This window comes from Melanotaenia boesemani, chromosome 9 (genome assembly GCF_017639745.1).
Source record: "Melanotaenia boesemani isolate fMelBoe1 chromosome 9, fMelBoe1.pri, whole genome shotgun sequence".
Taxonomy (NCBI): Eukaryota; Metazoa; Chordata; class Actinopteri; order Atheriniformes; family Melanotaeniidae; genus Melanotaenia; species Melanotaenia boesemani.
The window spans coordinates 20,852,465-20,868,476 of NC_055690.1; the positions used below are offsets into that span (position 1 = coordinate 20,852,465).

At 39.0% G+C, this 16,012-nt stretch overlaps 2 protein-coding genes across 3 annotated transcripts in view; both read right to left on the minus strand.

Moving 5' to 3' along the window:
- The window catches only part of sik2b (salt-inducible kinase 2b), a 39,550-nt gene extending 32,009 nt beyond the window's left edge, over positions 1-7,541 (minus strand). For both annotated transcript variants that reach the window (XM_041993810.1, XM_041993809.1), the window contains exons 1-2: positions 7,022-7,541; positions 3,854-3,970 (exon numbers count right to left, since the gene is read on the minus strand). In XM_041993810.1, the coding sequence (XP_041849744.1) occupies positions 3,854-3,970; positions 7,022-7,159 (255 nt within the window). In that variant the 5' untranslated portion in view covers positions 7,160-7,541. The remainder of the gene's footprint in view (positions 1-3,853; positions 3,971-7,021) is intronic.
- A 400-nt stretch (positions 7,542-7,941) lies between these two features.
- laynb (layilin b) lies at positions 7,942-15,314 on the minus strand. The gene is made up of 7 exons (XM_041993811.1): positions 14,680-15,314; positions 13,671-13,977; positions 11,998-12,155; positions 11,638-11,682; positions 11,133-11,210; positions 10,875-10,992; positions 7,942-10,696 (listed from the first exon to the last, which is right to left on the minus strand). Exons 1-7 carry the CDS (start codon positions 14,750-14,752, stop codon positions 10,363-10,365), a joined length of 1,113 nt encoding a protein of 370 aa, XP_041849745.1. The 5' UTR covers positions 14,753-15,314; the 3' UTR covers positions 7,942-10,362.
- Positions 15,315-16,012: the final 698 nt, after the last annotated feature.

Here is a 16,012-nt window from a genome sequence, read left to right on the forward strand (position 1 = left end):
TACAGCCAATCTGAGTGCCTTTGTGTGTCTTCATTAACTATGTCCATCTTTTGGTCACCAGGTCAAGCTCAGCGTATTAGATGGGAAAGGGAACTACTAATTGAGTGTAGCTGATTGGATGGATGGGCCTGTTGGAAATAATGATACAGATCAAAACAGCCCAACTCAGAACTGGCATAGTGCCGCATGGTTGTGTAATAGTAATAAACAGTCATTTATATTCCATAAACAAAGCAACCAGACCAAACGGTTTATATAACTCAGTTAACGGTGGAGAGGTCTTTTTATTTGTTGTTTTTTGTAACAAACTGCAGCCATCAAAGTAACTACAGTACAGTTGGTTACTTTGCTCACCTTCTAAGCTTGTCGTAAACTTTTGCTAATCCTCTAAAATCGATGATTTTTTTCCTCACATCCGAACATGCAAGGACTATAAAAAGACGCTTGGGTTACGGTTAATAATAATAATGAAAATTTATTAAATAATAATGATGAAAATGGTCTTACGAGTTTTGTTTTTATTAGCCATTTTTTACCAGCTTCAAGCTGGTACTATTTACTCTTTTTTTTTAACTCAAATTTCAGAACATGTCATAACTTTACCTTCGATTTAAAGATAGATACACAACATTAATTTAAATTTCTTAACATAATATGAACAGATAATAGGTAACTTAAGCAGCTTAAAGGGAATTTGGAGATGATTAATTTCTTAAACAACACATTCCCTGTTTTATTGTGAAATGCTTAAAAATGTTGCCCAGCGGAGGAGGGGAGGAAAAGCAAGAAAGAAAGAAAGAAAGAAAGAAAGTTTACTATCCATTTATCCTATTATTTCTGCCACTTATTTGGGGCCTGATTATGGGGTTAAATCAGTATAATTGATTCCCAGACTTTTCCCTACTAGCCCACCTTCTCCACCTCTTCCAGAGGGCCAATAAAGCGATCCCAAGCCAGTTGACAGATATCTTTCCCCTGAGTCTGGCCCAAGCTTTTATCCCAGTCGAACAAGTCTTAAACACATCACGTGGAAGGGGTTTAGAAAGCATCCTAACCACATGCTCAAACCACCTGCACCACCTCCTTTCAATGTGAAAGTGCACTGAAGTCTACTTTGTGGGTAGGTGGTCTAATTTTGAGTGACCACCCTCAGTGCATCAGGTGCAGGCTGGTTTGTAGATTGACTGGTAAATGGACAGCTTTGCTTTTTGGCAGATACTGACCCATGCTGTGTGTTAATCTCACACTCATGAACAAGATCCTGAGATGTTTCTAAATCTTTATCTTGTAATCTGAAGGCACACATTCCCATCCCAGCGGCAAACTGCCCAAATGCCTGCTGGAGATCTCCGTTTACTAAAGCCAACCTGACCACATCATCAGCAGTAAGACCCTAAGCTAGTCACACTGGAAACCCTTCGGCCCACTGCTGTGCCTAAAAATTTTGTCTGTATAAGCTATGAACAGAATTTGTGATAGAATGTATTCTAGCTGATTCTTTTCCAAAGTTAACCCAACGACATATAACCTTACATTTTTTTCTTTTTCTTTTCATTAGGCACAAAACATCTGCCCTGTGGTGTCTCTCGGAGATGCTTTATTATTAATTAAATGTTTCAGGGGAGAAGAAAAAGAAAAAAAAAAAAAAAAATCAACCGGACCCCAGGTTGGGAGCCACTGGACTATTTGACAGACATTTCTCTCCAGCACCCAGACATAAAACTTTTCAGGTGACAATGAGTGATGTAAATAACAGAATAGCAGATTTAAAAAAAAAACATTTTCAGGCAAATACTATTATCTTTTTCAAGTTAAAGTGAAGGTCAATTAAAAATAATGTGCATGAAATGGATTAAAAAACCAGCAAGACTTGTAGTTGATTGCATCATCTTTATCTGGTATCAGTATGGAAGCAGCAACTTCACACAGTACAGAACACATACAATCAACGCAAAACTGGCAAGTCATTAACTAAGCTTGCATGACTTCAACTATCCAGCAGGGCAGCAGTTGTTTGCTAATGCATTAGAAAATGACCCAGAATTGGTCCTGTGCTTCAGTACCTTGTTTGTTTAAACACCTGAAAATGAAGATCAGCTGTGAATTTTGCAGATTTTTCCTGATCGGTCTAAAGAGATGTCACATCAGGCCTCCACTGTGACACATGTTCCACATTACATGCTGACCCCTGCTCTCTGATGACTTATCACAAACAGGCTTCACCAAGATAGACTTTGACTTTCTTCAGATAGATGAAATTCACAAAGTTGTGTACTTCTGAACGATAAATAGGACTTATTTCGTAATACTGGTTTAATAAATAAAAGAACGGCTGCATGTTTGACTGACCTGCTTATTTCACTGTAGCAGAACATGTTTTCATTCAAGTACTTTTTAACAGGTAAAGAGAGAGCTGCGTTAGCTTAAAAGGGACAAAACTGCAGCAGTTTCATTGCCAGATGAGACTCACACATTCAAAATATAAGATAAATGCATGCTCTGAATGCAATGTTACCTCTACCGCTCCATCTCATTGACATGAGGTTATTTGAGCTGTGTAGCATTTGCTGCCAGTATCATTTCTAAAGTTGTGCTTTCTAATGTTTGCTTTGGCAAAAACAAAAATGGAATCCTACAAATTAATCCCACATCAACAGATCAAAGCAGCCCTCGGGATGACACCTTTGGGCAAAGGAAAACTGTTGATGACGGCCATATTAATATCACTGCTCTGAAAAAAGCCATCTCCCGTCTTATTACTCGTTCCACAACATCGCTTGAAATCCCAAATTATGACCCATTTTTTCTTTTCTGCTTTTTCTTGCCTGCTCTTGCTGCTAGTTAGGCGTTGTCATTGACTGTTACCATGGAAACGTGGCTCTGGTGAAATACCCCCAAGGTAGGGCTGTTTGATTATGGCAAAAATCATTGTCAAGGTTATTTTGGTAGATAGTGAGTTCATGATATTCAGTGGGATTACACGCCAACTTGGAGAAACACACATTTATCAAACTTTGTTTTTTAAGTCTTGCTCATATAAAAAATCTTTTCTTGAGCTTTAAATCTTGTTTAACACAAAGTAGAGGAAAGGGATTAAGTTAAAAAAAAATCTACCCCTCCTTAGAGCACACCCAAAGAGACCCTCTGAAATCCAGAAAACATTGCTCATTCTGGGGCAGTCAGGACACTGTTAATGATTCACTACAAGTTACTTCCCTGAGGATATGTCTTGTGGAACAAAGTCTTCTTAAATCTTAGTTTGAGTTGTAGTAATCATGCCACACCCTGGTAGGTAACACAAGGTAAAAAATATGAGTGTCACTGAAAAACCTGAATTAATAATGTAAGTCTTTAAATAGGGGTACTTTGGGTAACTTTTTAGGCCTAATATAATTTAATTTAAATAGCCATAGCTGATCAGTATCCTTTGGACAAGCTCATATTAAGAAGCAAACTACAAGTGAGATAAAACAGGTCTGTGTGAATTTGGGCCTATCATAGCAACTTTTAGTAAATTTAACTTTTTAATTAACATGCCATATTCTTTGAAAAACAGTCCTGATTATATATCAAATCCAGTTATTATGCCATAAATTTCAGTAATATTATTTCAACATCACTAGAACAATCTCAATACCAGATTGCAAAGAGTTAAATCTAAGCACCCAAAAGTGAAAAATAAAACTCAAGAAACCAGATTAAATCAGTTATCTCAACAGCATTACAACATGACAATACACATATTTGCATTCACAAGACAAAAAAAAAGCACAACATGTCAGATAAAGATCAGAATTTGCTCTAGTACATAAATCAGAAAACAGCACCTTCAAAAATCACCTTGTAGACTCACCTGGTAGAGCTTGATGATGTGGGGGTGGTCCAGCATTTTCATGATCTGAACCTCTCTGTAGATCTTCTCCAGGTTCACAGCATCCAGCTGGGTCTTGTCAATAATCTTAATGGCCACCTGCAGAATGATCAACCATCAGCAACAAAACTCTAAACAGTCACTTTCTAAATATCATACATTATTAGGCCTCATCAGACTTGATGGACACCAAAAACCCCTCCACGGACACTCACACAACCACATATTGCATATTTAACGAGCAAAAAAGAAATAGTGTCTTTCTTTTCAGTGTTTTCTCAGAAATTACAAAACTGTTTCCAAGACATAGGATAGATTTAATGCAGTGCGTGCAAAACCTTTCATATACAAGCATCACATCTGAGCCATGATGACATACATTAAGCTTCAGCACAAATATGTTCCTCTACATCAAAACATCAACATAAATTGATTATTAAGAAATTGCAAACATCACAGGCTTCATTAGAGATACCAGGAAAGTAACAAGGAGATGTTAACAATCAGTTCTTCAGACTGTCACATAAACAAAAATCTATCAGTTGGATCTGAAGTGTTCCAAACATCGGTGAGCCAAGCTGTAGATGTAAACAACAGGAAACCCCAGTTCCCAGCAGTCACACAACAACTGTTACATGAAGCTAAACAAGTCCAATGAAAATGTATCGGTGGGACTTGAGATTAAATCATTAAATGATCAACAAAAAAAAGAAGAGTAAGTCTTTTTTTATCATGACAAAAAAGTTTAAGTCTGAGATTTGTGTTTGAAAGTTAATCGGATGTCAAAAACACTGAAGAGAAGTTTGAAAGACTGACAGTGGAAGCTGTTCACAGTGTCATCTTATCTTCTATCTTGATGCTCTGATAAATGACAGATTTACTGTGTTCATATTACAAAGGAATGTGCAGCTGCAGTGTTTGGCTATTGAAGTACATTGCCACTTGATGCAACTGTGGGTTGCATAAACTGATGAGCTGCTAGATGACCCCTGTTTTTGTATCTTTAAACATGCCCGCTGTCTAATAGCATTAATATCAATGAAGTGCAGAAAGGGTCTGCATTTTTCATGTAGTGATCACATAAGTGTGAAAAAGCCCTCATTTTTATTCTTAATCTCTCAGTAAAGTCTGTCACCTATTTTGAGCTGGCTTAAGCACATCTGTAGTTGCCTTTTACAGCGGAATAGTCATGGGGGTTTTAACAAGTTTAACACTCCATTATTACCTCCCTTGCCACAGCATAGACAGGTATGCAATGTGGGATTAAATCCTATAAAGAAATCCAAATCTTATAATGCCATTCCAGCTACAAATTGAGACCTCTTGGGTCTAAAATTTTAAATCTCTGATCTTGTACAGTGGGACTACAGGGTACTTAACAAGAAAAGATCAAAAGAGATAACGTTTTCAACAATACCAAACACAAACACAGAAGAAGACTTCTTAGCCAGCACAAGGCCATTTGAGGACACTGGTTTATAGTGGGAATTTAGCTCATACACAAAGTAATGAAAGCAGAAAGACTCATATATATATATATATATATATATATATATATATATATATATATATATATATATATATATATATATATAACCTGCTGAGCCAAAAGACAGGACCACATGGGAATGGATCATCACTATGCAAACTCACCAGCTGCATTATGTACATAATGAGTCGAATGGGTCAGTAGATATAGAGGCCACGAGTAGAAAAGTAGGCTACGCACACAGAGATAAACCTATCTAGGAAAGAATATGTAAACACGTGCACACAGCCACACCACTTATGCTATTTCATGTCTCTGCACTCATGTACTGGACTAATGTCTCAGGCCATTGCATCACAAAAAGTTGATCATTCACTTCTCCAGCCAACCACTCTTGTAACAAGCTGTGCACCAACCAGCAGCGAGTGCCCTCCTTTACCAATGCAGAATCTGTAAATGACAGCATGCATGGTTTCATTTAACCCAGTTGCCACACCAACTGAGAGACAGGTGCAGCCTCTAGGTGAAATCACCTGGTGTGCTGTTCACCTGAAATTAAAACCTGCATTCATATAGTTTAGTATTACATGATGCAGATTACCTGGTTATGACTAACACTGTTATTTGACCGGCTTAATAACCAGATTAACTCAATAAGAGTCTTAGCAGACATTTTCTTGCCCTGATAATTTTTTTTTAATCTACCAAGGGTCTTGTCTGGATGACGTAAATCTTTGTTTTTCTGCAGAGAATAATTGCTCACATTATTAAGATTTCTGGGCTACATTCTAATCACTCCGCCTGACTGACAACACAGCCCCTTCACGTGCTCTGAACACTGTACACTAAATTCCTTGTGTGTCTATCACTACAATAGAAAGCCATGGCACTCCATGGTACTGCTAGAGTAAGGCTTCTCTGCAGAGAGTTGACATCAAACTCTAACCTTACACAGACAAACCCAAGCGCTGTTTTTTCTGTGCTCATGCTGCATTGCCTGAGAGTGTGCCATGTTTGTAATATCAAACCCTCTCCAAACTATGTGAAGACCCCAAAGTGAGTGTGAGTTGATTGCTGCCTGCAAGCATGAGTGCAAAATACTGCTTTTCCAATGACAGATTTCTGGCTGGCAGATACAGCTTCTCACAAGCTATTTGCACTATTGGGACAGGAATCCACCAAATCACATCATTATTTGGATTACATAATAAGACCACCGACGAATGCCGCATCCCGAAGACTCACAGCAACTTAGATGTTTACACTAGCCACTCTGTAGACTGTCTGGTGCACTGTAGCCCTGTGTGGATCATTACCAAAAGGGTGTACAGGTGTATGATGCCGCTCAGCTGTTAAAAAGAAGCATGCGTGTTTACAGCTTCTACTTCCCAGAAGTCCTGGTGGTCAGCCCTTTTACTGGCAATGATGTTCCTGAAGGGGGGTGAACGTGCAGACTGTCACTGCTTCCATACCTGCAAGATTCAAACACACTAGCTCCCACTGGAGCAGCCAAGTGGCCGGCAGTTGCTTGACCCAAGTTTCTATTCGTGCACGTCTGCTGTGAATACCAAGGGTGTCAACTAGTGCATAAAAGTTATATAACTCATTAGAACAGTAGCACAAGTTAGCTCTCTGGCTAACTAGTTCACTAACACGCTTACCTCAGTCTTGGTTATACGGTGTCTGGCCAGCTTCACAACAGCGAAATTGCCCTTTCCTAAAGTGCGCTCGATGTCGTAGAAGCCCACTCGGACCGGACCCCGGATCAGCGGTTTTTGGACACTGTCAGCCATGACCATGCTGTTCTAAATGGGACTGTCTGTGTGAGAGTAGGAGGTAGCCAGCCGGGCAGAGACACACGCGGGGTCTCCAATGAGCTTGCTTAAGCAGCTAGCGATAAAGACGAAAGGAAAACAAACCGCCCGCCGCCGCCGCCGCCGTTCGAAGCTTGTCCATTAAAAATAGACAAAGTTGATTTCTGTGTCGCCCTGCCAGCTTGAACGCCAATGTGGCGGCACTTTCCGTCAGTGCAGCGGTACGAGGCAGGCCATTTGCTGAGCCAGAGGGCTGTCACACCACGTTCTCCGGTACAATAGGGCTATAATATTTCAGCTTGAGGTACCTCTATCAGCTACAGAGCACACTAGTTGACTTGCAAAGAGGCATCATGTTCTCTGGTTGACGTGTATTGACGTCAAAGCCATAGGGGTATTTGTACAGGGGGCGGGGCCACAGAGCGGCTCCACACTTCAGTGCCAATTGGTTGCCAAGACAACCAGACCCACCTCTTACGTCAACCGGTAAAATTGCTATTCTGAAATCTGTTTGCTTGCTTGCCCTCATTGATTGCACACATAGGTAACTTTGAAGTTTTGCCCTGCAGGTGTTTAATAAGCTCATGTCGGCTGCGGTTGAAAAATACAGGAAAAGGGATTTAATGCATCCTAGACCAGCCAGAAACTGTCACAACTACATGTTCAGAGAATGTGCTCTGCTAAATAAATAAATAAAATTGTAAAATAAATAAATGTCTTTGAGCAAAACAGCATGCTTGGATTTTACACACGTAAACCACAGTGTGTTTACTTAAAGATTTATGATGCAGAAAAAATGTAATGGGCATAACAAATTGATCACATTTTTGCAATATAGCATGCTGGACCTTATGTTAGGACAGGCATTTTACCAATCACAAAGACACTTTGGTCGCCTGCATGACAGCACCATCTGTTGGTAAAAGTTGTAAAATGACATAAAGTTGCACGTTTTCCTCTCCAGAACAATTTTCTGTACAAAGGTGTTACAGTTTGATCATTACATTGACGCATATCCAATTACTCACAGAAATTCCAACAGACATTTGTGCAAGTAAGATTTCATTTGAATAGACCCATGTTAATATTAGATAAAGAATGCAAGCATAACAGTTTGAGGCCAAAAGCTTGAAAATAATTTTCAAGCTTGTGAAACAGCCCATTCACACCCAGCAGTGCTTCTTTTCATGTTGTACAGTGATAGGGAACAGTGGATTACTAAGCAGGCAGAGCAACGCAGCACTCCAAAGGCCTCTGCTGTCACGAACAGACTTCCTGAATGTAAGAGTTCCAGATGTGCTTTTGGCATTTCCTGTCTAACATTCTCCAAGAACACACTCAGCCTCTCCTTTCTGGGCTTGCTTCATCCTTCCAAATCACCAACCCAAATAGCTCAGTTTGAGCACTTTCAGAAATACCACAGACTTCTGTAATCAGAAATATATGGCCATACTGATTTTATCGCAGAAACTGATAATTACACAGTATAGTGTGGACTGGCAGATGAGTAGGAGGGTTGTACATCTAAAACAATCAGGTGGAATCAGGAAGACACACAGCTCTGAGGTCTTCTTTGGTCAGCAGAGCTCTGTCATGTATGTTTCCGCCTGTACTGTCCTGTTACCTGACACCAGGGTCCAAACAGGAAGCCAGTGATGACAACACAATTCATGTTTAGACAAAAGATCAAAACTGTCCCTGAATTGGACATTTCATCTCAGCAGGGATCTTTTTGCCCGTGTGACAACAGATTTAGTGAAATTTTCTGTAAATGACAGTGGTTTAATTTAGGATTATTTATAAAACAAGTAACATGATGTTGAGTCCTCCAACTGATGTTGAACAGAGTGTGTAATTCATAATTTCTAATTTATCAGCACTGCTGGGCCACCAAGCTGACCTGCCTCTCTGTTTGATTTCATTAATGGCTCAAATCCAAACCTCAGTGCTGCTGTGAAGTTGCATAATTTGTCAGAGGCATGCTTTAAACTGAACAAAGCTGAAAACCTTCACAGGGGAACCATATGAGGATGAGGTCATCAGTCATTTCAATCTCGGATTTTTGTTTGATTTCTAAAACTATTCACAAGTTTTCAATAACTAATTTCAGACAATTTTGCTTTTTTGTGCCCAGTAGATTGCCTTGAACATTTGTGCAGCTGTTTCAGATGAACTTTCATATTGTCTGATTCAACCTATAGCTCTTCCAGCCAATTTTTACTTATCCTGCATCAGATTTCAAATCTTTCCAACATGAATAGGAATATAGTCAAATGCAGAATTTGACCATTTTTTGACTGATGTGAATGAAATGCTGCAACACTTGATTGGGCAGACCTAAAATTTCATGCGTTTTTGTTCTCCCCGAAATAAGTTGGTTTGCTGACTAAATACCCAGAATACTAACATTTCCACAAACCTCATCTACATTTTTTTGGGTCAAATAAAAATAAGAGAAAAAAAAGAAACACTTCTTACTGGACTGATGAACACACTTACCTGAAAAACATCACTTTCATTACTGGGTTAGTATCATTAGCATGATTAGCTTCTGCTTTGATTACATTTATTAGATATAATCATTTTCGTGAGTCACCCCTCATTTCTTTATTCTGTTTCCAAGCATTCCAGACTTTCTTGTCATCTTTTTAAAGTGGTTTTGAGCAATAGTTCTCCAGGCTTTCAGAAAGTCTTTCAAAGCTTTTCTTTGGACATTTGCACAGTCTTTGTACCTAACAATTTTCAGAGGAAGAGTTTTTTTGTTTTTGCTAGGTCAATAAACACTAGCCCATGAATCAATTAAGCATAAAAAATGCACCTAAGACATCAAATGTGTCCATACTGTGTCTACACATTAAAGACAGCTTAGAAATGAACCTTGGTTTCCTTGAAATATATGAAGATGCTTTCAAGGCTTTTGCATGGTACTGTAAATGGGTCATAGCTGACAAAAGAATGCTGATGTTCAGGATGAAGCATCTGAGGTATGGACAGATAGCAGATTCATGCTCAGATAACAAGTCCATTTGAATCCAGCCTGACACAACTGTATAATTAGTAATCCTGCACCTCATAGGAAACAAGTAGGATGTACGAGAAGAAAAGGGATAAAACAGTTTGCATTCCTCTGTCTGGATGGGTCATATTAATTTGCTGGTGCGATTGATGGACACAGATAGGCAACAGCTTTATCCATAGATCTCATTTTCCACCCATTCAGCCTGACTGCGGCAGCGCCAGCTTTGAGCTCTGGAAGTCTCATAGATGTCATTGGTCACAAAGCCGCTCTCCTTATCCACACATGACACATTCTCATAATCGTCACACTGGGAGTCATGTGAAAGAGCACTGGGGTATTTTGTCATTGTGTCTGCATGTAGTCTACGGTCCAGAGCAGTGTGAGGCAGTTTGGTAATGTCACTAAAGGCGTAAGGTCCTTGTACAGGGCAAGGTGAAGCTGTTGTTGACATCCACTGCTTCGATCTTCGAGGATAGCTGTCTCCGTCTGTCTCTGTCTTCTTCCTGAATATAAAAGAATGTCAGAAACCTCACTGCATGGCTCATTAAGTGAGAAAACAGAATTTCTTTGGAGGATATACCAGAGATGAATGAGTCACAATACTCTGAGAAAATTTGTGCATATGTTTGCCAAACATAAGTAAATCTGATAATTTTTCTTTTTCTGTGTTTCTGTTTTTACCTTTTTGCGTGGTGTTTGTAGCAGAGGAACCCAGCAGCTGCAAACAGCAGCAACAGTAGAGCGGGAATAGTTGCATAGAGGATGTAGGAAACACTTAGGGTGTTGTCTGAGAATGAAACTTCAAAAAAAGCACATTATTCTCACTTAACTATATTCAAAGGTCCTCAGAATATGTAGGATACATCATCTCTCTATCACCACTTAAAACACATTTTTCTATTAGCTATCCTAAAAACAGTAAAGTATTCTTTTCTTTACCTGATGACTCAGATTGTCCTATTTTTATCCTGTCATCCCTTTCTGTAGTTGGTAATATGTTTGGCCTCTGAGATGAAACTACAGCAAACAGAAAACAAAGAAGCTCGTTAGCTAAATATGAGAAAAACAGTTTAATTAAATGCACCAGGTTTCTATACTCCTAACAAGACAAAACACAATTAATTCATTTTAGTAAACTTAGAATCCCCTGGTTCATAGAGTCCATTAAATCATTCATATGCATCTCTGTAAGTTTAACCAGAATCGTCTATATCAAGTGAGGAATAAACCATACACATAGGAATGTGATTCATGTGACCTACAAAGAAAACATCTCAAACCTTAATACACTTTGACCACTAGAGGTCTTCATTTAAACAAGAAGACGGCAAAAAACTACATTCAAGGTGGTGGTTAAATCATATATTTCTTGTTGTAACTGACTAGCACGTGCTTGCAATCTGCATCAAAAAGTAGTGCTATACATGGACATTGTGTGATCTACCTGGATGTGCTGTGCTTCTGTCACCTGTAAATACCGGTAATTTCTCTGCAAAAGGTGGGGAAAAGATTTAGATAATTAAATAATTAAAAGAAAAAAAAAACTCAAGTCAAAACTGTTAATGGTCAAACTTGTGCACATAGATTTGGTGAACATATCACATATTACCATATTAACATATCCTTTTTTTCCTCATTGTTGACGGAAGAGGAAATGTTTTGATAATGTTTTGTGGAATAATAATAATAATAATAATAATAATAATAAGACATTTTGGTTTTATTAAACAACCAAAAGACAGAAAATATAGTGTTAAAGTTTCCCAGCACTGCAGAGGCAGGGACAACAGCGGCGTCTGCTCACCTTCCCGGTATTTGCAGACAAAGTTGTTTTTGGAGCTGCAGTTGTCATCATTCCACTGGAAGAGGAAATGACCTTCTTCATCAGGTGGTGCAGAGGGCTGGTGGTAGAAAACCACACACATTTCACTACCACATGATGGCTCATCCCAGTGCCAATTCCTACAACAAATAAGATGTACAAGTTTAGACTCATGCAAATATCCATTCCTACATGTTCTACTTTATACTTGTAATCCCTATCTCTGAGTAGCATCCTTCCTCTTTTAATAGTATTCAAACATCTGGACCTTTGGCAGGCTAGTTTAGCACCTGCACACACACAAAATAAAGTACCTAATTGTACCTTTAGGCAACTACTGTGAGTATTGTCACTGGGTTGGTACCCTCAAAGGTACTGCTGTTGAACCTTCAACAGTAGATAATTACTTGTACCATCATGGTTTGTACCTTATAATGACCAGTATTGTTAAATTTGGGTACAAGATGGCCCCTAGTGGCGCAACACTGGTACAACAGCAGTACATCTGAGGGTACCACCCCAGTGACAATTCTTTGTACCCTCAGATGTACAATTTGGTACTTTATTTTCTGGGAGTGATAGACAATGAGATGCAGTATATTCTGTAGCATTGTCTTTCTGAAATATGCATCTGGATGGGAGCACATGTTGCTGCCAAGCCTTTCAGCAATTGATGGTATTTTTCAAGATCTGCAAGTTGCCAAATCAACAGGTACTTATGCACACTTAGGGATGCAGCTTTTTTAACCAAATGGTAAAAACAAGCTGAATGGTTTCTTGCTTCACTAGTCCAGAGGACAAAGCATCAGAGATTTTCACCCCCCCCCCCCCCCAAAAAAAAAATCTTTGGTTCAGGAAAAGACATAGGCATTTGTAGGTCATGTTTATGAAATGACTTCTTCTCATGACAGAGCTTTAACCCACATTTATAGATGATACAGAATACAGAATGATACAATACTGCCTGTTTGCAGTGCCGCCTGAGAGCCCAAAGATCACATGCAACAACATTGTTTTTTGGCCATGTCCTTTCCATACAGACATGGTCAAGATTCTCTGAGTCTTTTGATGATAAGATGGTGGATGTTAAAAGTCAACACAATTTTACATCGAAGAACATTTTTCTAAAATGACTCCACCATTTGTAGACTCTATTTTGTAGATTGCTGAATCCCTGCTCATCCTAACTTCTGCCACTCTAAGATGTTTGGTTTATATCTAGGTATTCTTTGACCTGTTGTTAATGAACCAAATTAGCTGTAAAATGTTAATTCCGCTGTTTCATTAAGTACAACTTACTTCTTCAGCACTTTTTTGTCCCTCCCAACACACGTTGCTGTCATCAAATTTAGGATAAGCCAGTCTTTTAAATTACATAGTAAAATGTTTCACTTTGAGATTTGCAAGAGATTTGTGAGCCACTGAATTCTGTTTCTAATTATTTACACAGTCACACAAATTTTTTGGACTTCAAGTTGTACATTTTATTCACAAAATCTTTAAACTTTCCTTCTGAAGGAAAATTTAAAGACCATGTAACCATTATTCAATCAAATAATCTTTTAAGAGTTGCAGTTTACCACAACTTTTTATCCTCATTGCACTAATTTGCTTCTGCAGCTACGCCATTTAGATTAAAAATAATAAGAAAATACCTGTACTTGGCCTTGCTTCCATCCAGCCAGTAGTACTGTGAGGGGCAACCTGGGCTGGTGTTGGCAGTCCTGTGATGCTGTGGGTTGCGACGGAGCCCAATCCAGAAATCTCCATCTCCCACCTGCAGCTCTTGTAAGAACCTCTCCATCAGTTTCTGCTCACTCTCTGTCTCAACGCTGAGCAGCTCACCTCCATCCAACCTGCAGACCTGCCTGGCATCCTCAAAGGTCAGCCTCCGCCTGCTATCCTGGATGTAGAATGCCTTGTAGCATGGACGCTCCGTCCCACGACGACAAATTCTCTCGCCTGGACATCAAAGTTAGGAATTTAAGTTAAATAGGCTACATGTTCCCCCCCTAAATTTTTCCTGTGGCAGGACAAATATAAACAATCTCCAATCAGAATATGGGAAATGTGGTACAGCAGCTATGGCCTAAAACCTAAAACTTCTTTATGGGCATAAAAAAACTACTTTTTTAACACCTGTATTTGCCCCAGACAAAATATTTTAATCTTAACAGATGTTGAATGTAACCTTTCTCTTTTTAGTAAGACAAACTATTAATTCAGTAGATCCTACATAAAAAATAAGTAAACAGGGGAGAACCATATGCATGAAGAAAATAGGACATTTTAACCACCGCTTGTGTTATTTCTAATAAAATGTACATTGACGCTGTATTGCCTACAGCTGCAAAAGACAGAGCGATTACTGTTATCATTGCCTGTTAATCTAACAATATCAAACAATCCTGCTTCTTTAAATTAATTTTTTCCAATCCAAAGCTGCTGTTTACACGCTTCAGTGCAGTTTGACTGTTTGGCAGCGTGTTATTATGAAGGACATGAGCCGTTTACACAAAACCACTAAAACAAAACCCAGGAATATTAAATGTGCCTGAGCATGGTTAGGTTACCATTTAACTTCGTCCTTGGTAAAAAAGTAATAAGCCCCAAAGGAAGTTTTCTTTCCTTTCTCCTTCCCACTCCCCCGAAGCAAATTCTTACCATGTATTTTAGAAGCGGATCCAGGGTGGAACAAAACGGCGATAACGGTACCAAACAGCTTCATAAAATCCATCTCTACATGTTCTCCCGATGTGCTGGACGTATGATGTGCGAACTAGTTAGGAATAAACTTCTTTTAATAGTCTCGAGAACCACATATTGGTGGAAAAGGAATAGTCTTTTTTTAGTCAAAAACTGGGTCGACTGCTGAAGGCGTGCATATGGCGTCGGGTTGACGGAAAAAAATAAAAAAATCAGGACTGTGACGGTCCCAGATTTCTGCTTTCAAAAAAAAAAAACAAAAAAACAAGCTACTTATCAGTGTTTTCTTTACCTCTGCACTGAACCGCCGACGTATGCATTTGTGCATTTGTGTATTCAAATACAGTTCTACTGAATAAGCCTGGCAAAATCCCATTTTCTATATCATCATGGGCTGAATAGAGCTCTTTGTCCACACACTATGTATCATGCGCACTGTATTAAACCAATCCATGAGTATGTGTCATCCCTACGCCACACACACGAACACACACTGATTGCATTCTGTCAGTGAAAACAGTCGAGAAACTGAAAACAGGACCAAAAGTGACTTAAAGAACTTAAACGTGCTTCTTAAAATTCACGTTCTTTGCAAAAGTATGTACTTGGTACGACATAGTGGCTTTAAGCTCTCTTACCACATGTTGGCGTTATAGTTGGTGAACCACACCACTATAAGAAAATCCCCAGTGAAACCACTGTTGAGTGGAAGAAAGGAAACTGACTCAGACCTTGCAGTGAACACACCTGACAAATAGAGACACAGCAAGGACAGTGATCTACTGTGGGGACAGAAAGACTAGGAGAAAGAGTGTGGAGGAGTTAGAGTTGGCCCATGAGCAGGAAAACAAGCTGAGAAAGGAAGAGAACAGTCTTTTTTTTTCTTTTTCCCCAAGGCCATACTTCCTGTTCATTGCTTTGATTTAGTTCCCAGGCATTTGTCCTTCATTTTTTTAGTATGTGCCAGACTGAGGCTGTGCAGAAAGTGCTGTTCAAACATCAGTGAAAGGTGCAGAGAAAGGACAAAGCAGCTGTTGGAGTCTTTTTCTCTGCCTGAGAATCAGTACTCATGGAAAGTCATGTCTGCTGCTAATAAATTGCTTAATTTGCAATTTGCCTTGTTTTCTGCAATATATCTGACTTATTGTGTAAAATTTTTTCAGTCTTTGAAATTCAGAACTGGAAAGCAAATATTTGCTTTACATTTGAAAGATTACCACTTAAAAATACAGGTCACTTTGATTTAATGCACTAATATAATTTACATTTATAATTGCCATCATCCAGTTTT